We start from the raw sequence: 11,934 nt of genomic DNA on the forward strand, positions 1-11,934 counted from the left end.
AGCATTTGCTTGCTACACCCTATTGCCACATCATATAGTCACACTTTGTGCATGTCCTTCATGCTTTACATGCCTCATGACACCTAAGCACACTTAGTGGAGAATCTTGGACTTGATCTTGGATTAGTGGGCTAAACCATAGCTGAAATTCACTAATCATAATTGGTGAAATTTTGGCTCCACAAATTCAAATTCAAATTCATGTGAAATTTGAATAGAAATTTCCCTCAAATTTCCCTCCAAATTTGGCTATAAATAGAGGTCTTGTGTGTACCTTTTTTAACTATGATCATTTGTGAAATTACACTTCAAAGTTCAGACCTTATTGGAGGCATAAATTTCGTGTCCCCTCTCCTTCCACTCATTTTCCCATACTTTCAAGCTCTTATCCATGGTTTCCTATGGTGGTGAGCTTGTTCTTGACTCATCTTCTCCTTGAAGGGGTGTCTCCAATCACCTTTCATCCTTCTCCATTCCGTTGTCATTGATCTTCAAGAAGCAAAGGACTCCATTTGTGAAGAAGATCCAAGGCCTACAAGCTCTACATGGAGCTACATCACGAGTCCACTTACCTTTTGTGACTTGACTCGTCTGTAAACTCTCTTCTTAATAGACTCTAGATAGACTTAGTGAACTCTGAGTAAACTTGGTAGACTCTTGAGTAGTTTACCACCAAGTCACCGAGTTAGCTAGCTAAAAAAATTAGACCAAAATGCAGGTCATTTTAGGTTGTTTTTCGTCTGTTTAGTGTTCAACATACTTCCATTTGGTGTGTTATTCTTGATTGAAGAACCCTCATCTCTAATAAGATGAAACTCTTGTTCTCCAAAAAAAAAAAAGACCAAAATGCAGATTGTTTTGGGTTATTTTCTGTCTGTTTAGTGTTCAACATACCTCCATTTGGTGTGTTGTTCTTGATCGAAGAACCCTCACCTCTAATAACATCAAACTCTTCTCCAACAACATCAAATCCTCTATGGGAATGCTCTACCATTACTATAACATCCACAAGTTATTATCTAATAGTAATGCATTGCTAGACTTTATTACTTAAGTATTATGGAATGTATGGTTTACTATTTTACTTTATTATGTTGTTGAAATATTTAATCGATATGTTATTTATAGGTATTTTTTTATTATTTTTATATGAAGTGGACTCTTACGAGTCTACGAGTCGAGTTCATGAGTGATTGAGCATTTGTAGTTTAGTATTTTTCTATTCTTCTTAACTCAACATACCTTATTTTCTCACTTTAACTTAGTTTTGATCTTAAGCAAATGATTGAGCTTAATTGATAATTGCGGCTTATTTTTGGATTTTTGAGTTTACTTGACCTATCTGCCTTGTGCAAGGCCTATAGGACACTACAGAACTCCAAATGGAGTACGTGAGTAGTTCTGGAAAGCTAAGAAAACAATCTTCAATTTTGTTTTAGAAATAAGCTTGGTCTATTTCTGTCATTTTGAGGGTCAAATTGAACTTGGAAGTGCTGTGAATTTGGGCTTTGCTTTGTGTAATTAGTTTAATTAGGTAGATTAGATAGGCCTAATCAAGGCACATTCCTTCCTTTTGAGTAGTAACTGTATATATTACTATAAGTTAGTTAGTTAGTTACTTCATTTTGTACAAAAACATATTTAGTTAATTGTTGTGCAAGCTTTAGGATCAAAATTTTTTCTCTCTTTTTCTCTCTTTTTCTCTCAACTGTTCTTCATTCTTCTCCCTCTTCTCATTTTTGTTATTGCTTCTTCTTGCACAAATTTTGTGGCTCTTCCACTGGTGATGATCATGGAAGGCTAAACACTCAATCAATCCAAGGATCCACTCTAAGTAAGGTTGAATTTGAGTTCTGGTTTAGTATTTCAATTTTGTACTGTTCATCTTTTTCTTCAATCCTATTTTCGATTTTCATGATTATGAATAGGCTTAGGATTGAAAATGAATTAAGTTATAGATTCATTTCCTAATTTCAAAATTTAATCGCAAATTGAACTAACTCTAATGACATTGATTGAACTTTCATAACATGATCATTCTTTGTAGAACTGTGATAATTCATTTGCATTGGTTTGGTGAATTGGATTTGATAATTTTGAATTTGTTTTACAACCTGTTTGTGCAATTCTATTTGTGTTCTGCAACTAAAACTGTATTTCAGTTTAGATTTCGCATTTATGTTCTTTGTTTTCACATTTCTTTCTAGTGCTTACAAACTATTCGTTGAAATTCTCCTTGCTGTTTATAAGTGAATTAAAGTAAGAACCAAAATAAATTATATTTTTGAGTCGACCTAGGTTAATCTTATACTCCAAAATTTTCTAGTTTTATTTGTTTTGAATCGATTTGACCGTCGTTATCAACGAGCCGAGTCTATAGAACTTCAATGAGTCTATGTAAACTCTCGAATTTGATAACCTTATTTTTAATCCCTAAAATTGAGAATAAATTTGTTTTTGGCCTCCCAAATTAAAAAAAATATATATTTTATTTCCTCAAATTTTTAAAAAAAATACATAGTTCTTAGAGTCAAACGACGTTAGTAGTGGTGGCATTACCCTCAAAAGTGGACACTATCAAATTTCAGCGATGCCACATGTAAGTTTATCGTCACTTCTATTAGCATCGTCTAGCTCCCGAACTTAAAACTGTATTTTAAGAAATTTGAAAAACTAAATGATTTTTTTCAATTTGGGGAATCAAAATCAAATTTAATCCAAATTTCATGAAGTAAAAACATAATTAAGTCTAAAAATATGTTAAATCATTGTATTGTCAACATTATTTTCTTTTTATTTTCATACCCAGAAGTGAATATGTTTCTGAAACATTTATTCATCTTATCAAGCTCGGGTTGAATAAGATCTCTAAAAACAACATAATTCTTCAACTTAAATTTTAGAGTACTTTGTGTGTGTGTGTGTTTTGTGGGAACAGGGGGATTCCCCCCGGCACATCTCAATTAAACACACCTCACTGAAACACGATCGAAGATACATCCGCTAGAACGTTTGATATAAAGGATGGAACGATATCATTAATCCTAAACTGGTAATTTAAAGATAAACCAATGTGTGCCTCCAATGGAAAAAAAAAAAAAAAACAACCTTAGCTGCAAACTTCTTGATACTCAAGACGAGTGAAAAACAAGGATGAGAAGCTTGACAATCATGGATGAGGTTTATAGATGTTTGAGAATCGGTTTCAACAATGAAACTTCTAAAACCAGCCCCCAAGGCCACTTGAATTCCAATGAGAATTGCCCATAATTCAGTTGCTACCACTGAGCATAGGAGAAAAGGACAGAACCGCAATGGTTGTGGAACACACCTCCAACTGTTGCTTTGTTAACAAAAAGGTCCACAACGGAATCAATATTAATAAGCATCAACTGGCCAAGAGGGGGCTGCTCCCAGTTGTTATAATTGCTGGTATGGCTCCTTTGAGCACAAGTAGGGATGGCAATAGAATGGTTCTCTCCGTCCCCATCCTTGCAAAAGATGGGACAAGTACAGGTACGAGTATAAAAGAAACAAGTTAAAAATTTTAACACTCATTCTCATTCTCGTCAAATTTTATTGGGTTCGGATATATTCATAAGTAATTCACTACACTCTTTTTTTTATAATTTTACTTTACTTATATATATTTTAAATAAATTATATATTAAATTTTTAATTGTATTTTAATTCAAATAATATATAAATATAATGTATAACAAAGAAATTAAAGTTAAAAAATTAAGAATTTAATTATATTTTTAGTTAAATGTATATTTTAAGTTTTTTATTTAATTATTTAACTATTAAGCTAATTAATTCATATTTTCAAAAATTATAACAATAAGATCTTTAATATTATATATATGTTGTAACAACAAAAATATAATAGTGCAGATGTATGAATATAATTTGGTATCCCTCCTTATTTTCATTTCTGCTTAAACAATTCGGATCATACCCATATTCATATCCATACCCAGTCAACACAAATATTTTCTATTAAAGTCAGAGAAGGTTCAGGGCATACCCGCAGTTACGAGATTATTTGTCATGCCTAAGCAAAAATGCCACAAGTTAAGCTAGTACTGCAAGCTGGCCGAGATAGCATCTACCTTGCCCAAAATCTTATTTGCCATCTCACTTGGCTGCATCATTAGAATATCAAAGATCCATTTGTTTCCATTCAGCCACACAAAATCTAAGGTGACTGCAAATATCACACACCAATGCCTATCATTCACAATTTGGAGCTCAGATTACTAAGCAACCAATCTCTAAAATGCTGCTGGAAAAAATCTGAGTGCAGAGAGGAAGAAAGGATAAAATACCAAACAGCTCTAACCAAAGCACAATGAAGAAAAATATGATCAGAGCTCTCAATATCTGCCCCACAATTCTGACAGGAGGAGTCCTATGTCAAATGTCTATGCTTCCTTACTCTCATTGGTTAGCAGAGCATAACAATCTTCCAAAGGAAAACACGAACCCTCTCGGGGCCCCTCCAACTCCAAACTAGTTGATAGATAGGGTCAGAAACCATGCCATCAGAATTGATCAAACTGTAATAAGCTGATGCCATACTTCTTTCTCAAGACTCATTCTAGATCACAAATTCACAATAGCCCCTTACTAGAGATAAATTAGAATAGCCCCCCACCGGTCAATCTATACCTTCCCTGGTGAATGTTAGCTTCTGATTTGAAATATATTATTACAAATATTAAATTTAATTAAATTTATTTTTAAATTTATCCAGAAATAATATTCTTGAGAATATAATAATACACCTTGAAATAAACACTTCCTTAAAGAAAAGAGCCGAAAAGAGGGGTGTGTTTTACACTTTGCTAAGAAGACAACAATAAACACCAAAATATGTAGAGTATAGCCAACATTAAACAACTCTATCTTTCATGCCAAGTTTGACTAAAAACACCAAAAAGAGGTAATTACGTAAGCAGAACAGTATGAGTACAACAAGCTATAACTAGATTTCATTTTCTACATGAGCAGAGGGAAAGAGAACGTTTTCGGTATCCAGTTACATATATGGATTTGGGGGATGTGTAAACAATGGCCGAATACAACATGTATTTTATCAATTGCAAGAGGCTTATGTTGAAATAATGACCACCATCTACTGGACAATATGCATTGCTATGTGTATTCATACTTACCAAGCAGTACTTCGAAACTATCAGTGATTCAGTAGCCCTACAAAATCCCTCGGTTGTAACCTATACAATATAATGGTTACTATTTTTCTTCCTCCTTGCATTCATTAGGGTTGTCCAAATTGTCTTGAGTTTGTTCTTTGAACTCATTTTGCCGAGTTCTTTGTTCTGCAATGAGCTGGCCAACTTTCGGATACTTTTCTATGAATTTAAATTCCCAGTCCTCTAAAATTGTAAGCTCTTCCTCACCTAAACCTTCGAGGTTCCCATTAATGTCATCAGGTTTAAAAGACAGGAGTGCAAGGGCTCTGCTACATTCCTTTCCTGCAAACATTGCATATGGTCCTCCGGGACCATAAAAATTCCTGAATATATATAATCAAGTAAAGTCTGTCAGTGTCAGCTAGTTGAGGGTTTCTTAGGACTCATTCCAAGAAAGCACATACTAAATATGTATGGGATTGAAGAGGTGAGTGAAATGCAGCACAAGATGACAAGAAGTAACCATCTCTTTAGTTTTACTAATGAATCAAACTAAATTTTGGCACAACCAGAGTGACTTCAACTCAAACAGGTGCTCCAAACTTGAATTAATAAATCATCCACAAAAGTATTAGATTATAAAATGCTAAGTGTGTCACAAAAATTGATGGCAGATTAAGAATGCTAGATCATTTTTTAATTCAAGTTGAGATCACTTGGGCACAAAAGCTCAACAACTAATCAAATTTACAGATTTCTATAATCAGTATAAGAACATGTCACTGCTAATCTGGTATGCCAAACTGAGTGTGCTCGTGTAGAAGGTATATTATTTATATTAACTATCAAGCAAGAGTTTGAAGTGCTATTCTCAAACACAACCAAATAGATTATGCATATCATATTAATAAAATCAATATAGATTAATCAAGCTTAGTTTATTTCACTTCATAAACTTGTATTCCAGCATATAAGGAATATATTTAGGTGAGAGAATGCTCTATGAATTGAACAAATTTTGACCATACAATCATAAATAGAAGTCAAAACTGAATTTACGTAAAACCAACATTAATCATTTATGTATTACTGTCATGACAAGATTAGCTCCTCTTACTTGTTCTCAGTCTCAACATATGCTCTCAGTATGCTATATACATTAATAATCTTTATCGTCCATATATATATTTAGTTAAACATGCAATTTAGTTCTTATATCTGTTGCAAATTCTTGGGTATGTTTGGATATCCGGTAGGAGTATTTCAAAAGTATGTTTGAGGGTAAAATAAGTTTGAAGTCATGTTTGATAACCCCAAAAGTATGTTAATGTAAGAGAGTAATTTTGTCTTTAAAACTTAGTTTTGGAGAAATAAAACTTGGGATACTTAAGTTTAACCCCAAATTCAATTTGCAAACTTAAGTTTAACCCAAACTTTAATCCAAACATGCACTTACTTTGATTCATATATATAAAAACTTATTAAATCAAATACTATGTGTCGTTACCAGCTTAGTCCCTGCAGTCATGACAGTCTCTAACAATCCTACCTACGTTGACTGTTAACTCACTTAAGCATTCTTAATTTGGCCCCTCTACATGTAGCACACTTACTGGAAAATCTATGGAAATAGTGGATGTTATGGTGAGGAGGAAGATCAATTTTATGTGCCTACAAGAAACTAAGTGGACAGGTGAAAAAGCGAAAGAATTAGACAACTCGGGATTTAAGCTGTGGTATACGGGAAAAATCAGATCAAGAAATGGGGTAGGGATTATTGTGGACAAGGAGTGGAAGAAGGATGTCGTAGATGTAAGAAGAGTAGGAGATCGTATCATAGCCTTAAAATTGGTAGTGGGACAAGACACCTTTAATGTTATTAGTGGGTACGCACCTCAGGTTGGGTTAGCAGAACACTTTAAGGTAAAATTTTGGGAGGATCTAGAAGGGGTACTTCAAGATATACCCCAAGGAGAGAAAGTTTTCTTAGGAGGGGATCTCAATGGACATGTAGGTAGCGTGGATAGAGGTTTTGAGGGGGTGCATGGGGGTTTTGGCCTAGGGGAGATGAATGGGGAGGGTAAATCCATCTTGGAGTTTTCGGAGGCTTTGAATCTTTCTATAGCCAATACATGGTTTAAGAAAAGAGAGCGACATCTTATCACTTACAAAAGTGGAGGGACATGTTCTCAGATAGATTTCTTCCTTATCAGGAAGTCTGATAGGAAGTATTGCTTGAACTGTAAAGTTATCCCGGGAGAGAGCTTGACTACACAACATAGAGTTTTGGTTATGGATGTAAGAATTAGAGATAGGGCAAAGAGAAGAAGTCCTATGGTAGCACCAAGGATCAAATGGTGGCACTTGAAGGGTGAGAAACAAGGAATCTTCCAACAAAAGATATGGGAGGGATGGTGTGGACAATCACAAGGAAGTGCAAATGATATGTGGAACAAGACGTCCCAAGAGATTATTAAAGTGGCTAAAGAGACGTTGGGTGAATCTAGAGGTTTTGGACCTAGGGGTAAAGAATCGTGGTGGTGGAATGAAAGTGTTCAGAGCAAAGTTAGAGTAAAAAAGGAGTGTTTCAAGGAGTGGTCTAGGTGTAGAAATTCTGAAACTTGGGATAAGTATAAGATAGCTAGAAATGAAACCAAAAAGGCGGTGAGTGAGGCAAGAGCCCAAGCTTTTGACGGACTATACCAAGCTCTAGGAACCAGGGATGGAGAAAGATCTATATATAGGCTTGCTAAGGGTAGAGAGAGGAAGACTAGAGATTTGGATCACGTAAAGTGTGTTAAGGATGAAGAAGGCAAAGTCTTAGTGCATGAAAAAGATATCAAGGAAAGGTGGAAGGTGTATTTCCACTACTTATTTAATGATGGATATGGATATGACTCTAGCAGTCTAGACACAAGAGAAGAGGACCGGAACTATAAGTATTATCGTCGGATTCAGAAACAGGAAGTAAAGGAAGCGTTGAAAAGAATGAGTAACGGTAAGGCGGTGGGGCTAGACAACATACCTATTGAAATGTGGAAAACTCTTGGAGATAGAGGTCTTGAGTGGCTCACCAAACTCTTTAATGAAATTATGAGGTCAAAACGCATGCCGGAGGAATGGAGGAGAAGCACGTTAGTGCCAATCTATAAGAACAAGGGGGATATACAAAATTGTGCAAATTATAGGGGAATCAAGCTCATGAGTCATACCATGAAATTATGGGAAAGAGTGATCGAACGGAGATTAAGAAAGGAGACTCAAGTTACTGAGAATCAATTTGGTTTCATGCCGGGAAGGTCGACCATGGAAGCGATTTATTTATTACGGCGGGTGATGGAGCAATATCGCATGGACCAACAAGACTTGCACTTGATTTTTATTGACTTGGAGAAAGCGTATGATAGAGTGCCTAGAGAGATTTTGTGGAAAGCTCTAGAGATGAAAGGGGTTAGGGTTGCATATATTCGAGCTATCCAAGATATGTATGATAGGGTATCGACTAGTGTTAGGACACAGGGTGGAGAGTCAGACGATTTTCCCATCACAATTGGTTTGCATCAAGGGTCAACCCTTAGCCCCTACCTTTTTACCTTAATTCTGGATGTCCTCACGGAACAAATCCAAGAGATAGCGCCGAGATGCATGCTTTTTGCAGATGACATAGTCCTCCTTGGAGAGTCGAGGGAGGAGTTGAATGAGAGGTTGGAAACTTGGAGACGAGCTCTAGAAACACATGACTTTCGCCTAAGCAGAAGCAAATCGGAGTATATGGAATGTAAGTTCAACAAAAGTAGGAGGGTATCTAACTCAGAGGTGAAAATAGGAGACCATATTATCCCTCAAGTCACACGGTTTAAATATCTTGGGTCTGTAATACAGGATGATGGAGAAATTGAAGGGGATGTGAATCATCGCATTCAAGCAGGATGGATGAAATGGAGAAAAGCATCGGGGGTGTTATGTGATGCAAAGGTACCGATCAAGCTAAAGGGAAAGTTTTATCGGACTGCGGTAAGACCGGCGATTTTGTACGGAACAGAATGTTGGGCGGTCAAGAGCCAACATGAGACTAAAGTAGGTGTAGCGGAGATGAGGATGTTGCGGTGGATGTGTGGTAAGACTCGACATGATAAAATTAGAAACGGAGCTATTAGAGAGAGGGTTGGAGTAGCGCCTATTGTAGAGAAGATAGTGGAAAATAGACTTAGGTGGTTTGGGCATGTAGAGAGAAGACTGGTAGACTCTGTAGTGAGGAGAGTAGACCAGATGGAGAGAAGGCAAACAATTCGAGGCAGAGGAAGACCCAAAAAGACTATAAGAGAGGTTATCAAGAAGGATCTCGAACTTAATGATTTGGATAGAAGTATGGTACTTGATAGAACATTATGGCGGAAGTTGATCCATGTAGCCGACCCCACCTAGTGGGATAAGGCGTTGTTGTTGTTGTTGTTGTTGTACATGTAGCACATTCTTACCTGTGTAGGCACTATATTAAGAATGCGCTACATATACAAGTACCAGATTAAGAAGCCAAAGTAAATCTATGAAGCACGGACACTCCAGCCCCTTGCCGTGTCTGGTGTCCGACATGCGTCCGTGTCAGTGTCCGACACCGACACGACACCCGTACTACGTTCTATATTTTGGACATTACAGGTATTCACATGTTCATGTCCGTGTCGTGTCCGGTGTCCATGTCGGTGTCGGTGCTTCATAGAAAGGAATTAAAGGCCTGTTTGAATACAAGCAATAAATGTTTTTCAGAGCTTCTCTACTAAAAATATAAAGTTTTTTTCAATAGAGAAGCTCTCAAAAGGACTTCTAGCTTTGTATACAAACAGATTCTAACAGTCAATGTAGGACCATTATAGACGGCATCATGAGACCAAATTGGAAACATTTGCATGTATAGAAACTGAATTAATAATTAGGGTTTGCATATAGAGACAAAATTGAAAATTTGTTACATTAAGAGTATCTACAATGCATGATTACTTAAATGAATTGTTTATCTAAAATTTATGAGTCCTACAATATCAAATAGATTTAAAAACTTTACATAAAAATTTATTTCAGTAATTGAAAAATGGTTATTTAATTGGTAAGAATGAATTAAGTTTGTTAGAGTGGGTGTTTAACTTGAGTCACATTAAATTTTGTAATTGAAAAATGGTTATTTAATTGGTAAGAATGAATTAAGTAACGATTGCTTATATAAGCAACTCACTCAAGCAATGAGCCTGCTCCAACTGTAAAAATTTGCTAAGCAACTAATGATGCTCTAACCAGAACTAAATTATGTGTTTAACCTATTTATTTCAAGTAAGCTGTAATCTTAGTCCCTAGTTTCACGTGATGATCAGCTAACTATATATCCAATAATAATCAAGATTATAAATTACTTAGAAATCAAGTGAACATTTAGTAAAAATGCAAATATAACTAAATGCGGAGTACCTGCCATTGGACACGTCATAGATCTGGCCTTTGATTGCCATCAGGAGGGGTTTGCTGGGGTCGGAGCCATCGTAGGCTCGCAATTCCCGGTCCGTTATTTCGCCCAATTGGACCGGTTCGCGCGGCGGCTCGGACTCGTCTAACCGGGAATTGGCTCGGGCCGAAACGACGGGGGGCTTGTTGTAGTCTTCGGGGGACACAAACATGCCGCTCACGGTTCTGTAAACGACGACCATCATAGCCAAAATGGTGAAAAACGCAGCGGGAGATAGCCCTGTGTAAAAACTTATCTCTTCCATCACGCTCGTGTATAAACCCATTTCTGAACCTTTTTCTCTCAGCGCTTGGCCTTGTTGGCTTCTGAAAAAAAAAAAATAAGGAATAGTAGGGGGCGTGGGTAGGTGAAATTGAAATGGCAGGCACCTAACACTGGGTTTGCTCGTTTTGGGTGCTATATTCGTCGGTTCTTTTGAATTAGGAAGGGTATCAGTACAAATCGTGGATGAATGAGAAATGGACATGTGATGATAACTTTTCCAGCTCATTATTTTATATGGGACATTTTTCTTATTTTTTAGGTGTATACTTATCTTAAGAAAAAAAATTATAAATAATTATTCACTCAAATTAATTGTTTTATTATTTTAGTCCTTTAATATTTAAATTTTTTAATTTTAATCTTTGTTACCAAGTAATAAAATAATAATATTTAATTAACGATTTATTAATTTATCACGTTATCAAAAAATTTAACATGACAATATGTATTTTTTTAAAAAAATTATATTTAAATATGTCATCAACTAATTTGATGTAGTCAATATAAAAAAAATTCAGAGACTAAAATTAAAATAAAAATATTTAAACGAATAAAAAAATCCCCTACTTTATAGGGGGGCATTAACATTAAAAAATTCTTGTTAAAGCCGAAGTTAGACTGTTAGCCAAAAGATGCCTAAAGATAAAGGGTCATAGATATTTTTTTCGCTTAATATTCAAATTTCTTGATAATTTGTATTTTGGTGAAAAAATATAAATTAATTTTGAAAAGAGGTCAGCAAATATTACCAAAAGATCAAGAGATAAGTCAATGATAGCATGACATAAGGGAGAAAGAACGTGCCTATAATATATGGGAGTGGACAGTCATAGAAGTTGTAACACCTCAATTATTTTTACTGAAATATTACTTTAAAAACGTTTTAAATAATAAATATTATGAAATGCACATCATTAAATTTAATTTCTATTTTTAAGTTGATAAAAATATTTTAATATTTTTTTTCTCTAGAAAAGAAGGAACACACATATACAT

At 35.4% G+C, this 11,934-nt stretch overlaps 1 protein-coding gene across 1 annotated transcript; it reads right to left on the reverse strand.

The window, feature by feature from the left end:
* Positions 1-4,886: 4,886 nt before the first annotated feature.
* On the reverse strand, positions 4,887-11,139 carry LOC100783842 (membrane steroid-binding protein 2). The gene is made up of 2 exons (XM_003553789.4): positions 10,620-11,139; positions 4,887-5,542 (listed from the first exon to the last, which is right to left on the reverse strand). The coding sequence occupies exons 1-2, from the start codon at positions 10,937-10,939 to the stop codon at positions 5,260-5,262; spliced, it is 603 nt and encodes a 200-aa protein (XP_003553837.1). The 5' UTR covers positions 10,940-11,139; the 3' UTR covers positions 4,887-5,259.
* Between the last annotated feature and the right edge of the window lie 795 nt (positions 11,140-11,934).

Source organism: Glycine max, chromosome 19 (genome assembly GCF_000004515.6).
Source record: "Glycine max cultivar Williams 82 chromosome 19, Glycine_max_v4.0, whole genome shotgun sequence".
Taxonomy (NCBI): domain Eukaryota; kingdom Viridiplantae; phylum Streptophyta; class Magnoliopsida; order Fabales; family Fabaceae; genus Glycine; species Glycine max.

Bases quoted from the DNA above. Each gene is read 5' to 3' on its own strand.
- LOC100783842 (XM_003553789.4), bottom strand. From the start codon at position 10,939: ATGGGTTTATACACGAGCGTGATGGAAGAGATAAGTTTTTACACAGGG. The intron at 5,543-10,619 runs GTACTCCGCATT...ATATATATTCAG, and splicing joins TATGACGTGTCCAATGGCAG to GAATTTTTATGGTCCCGGAG.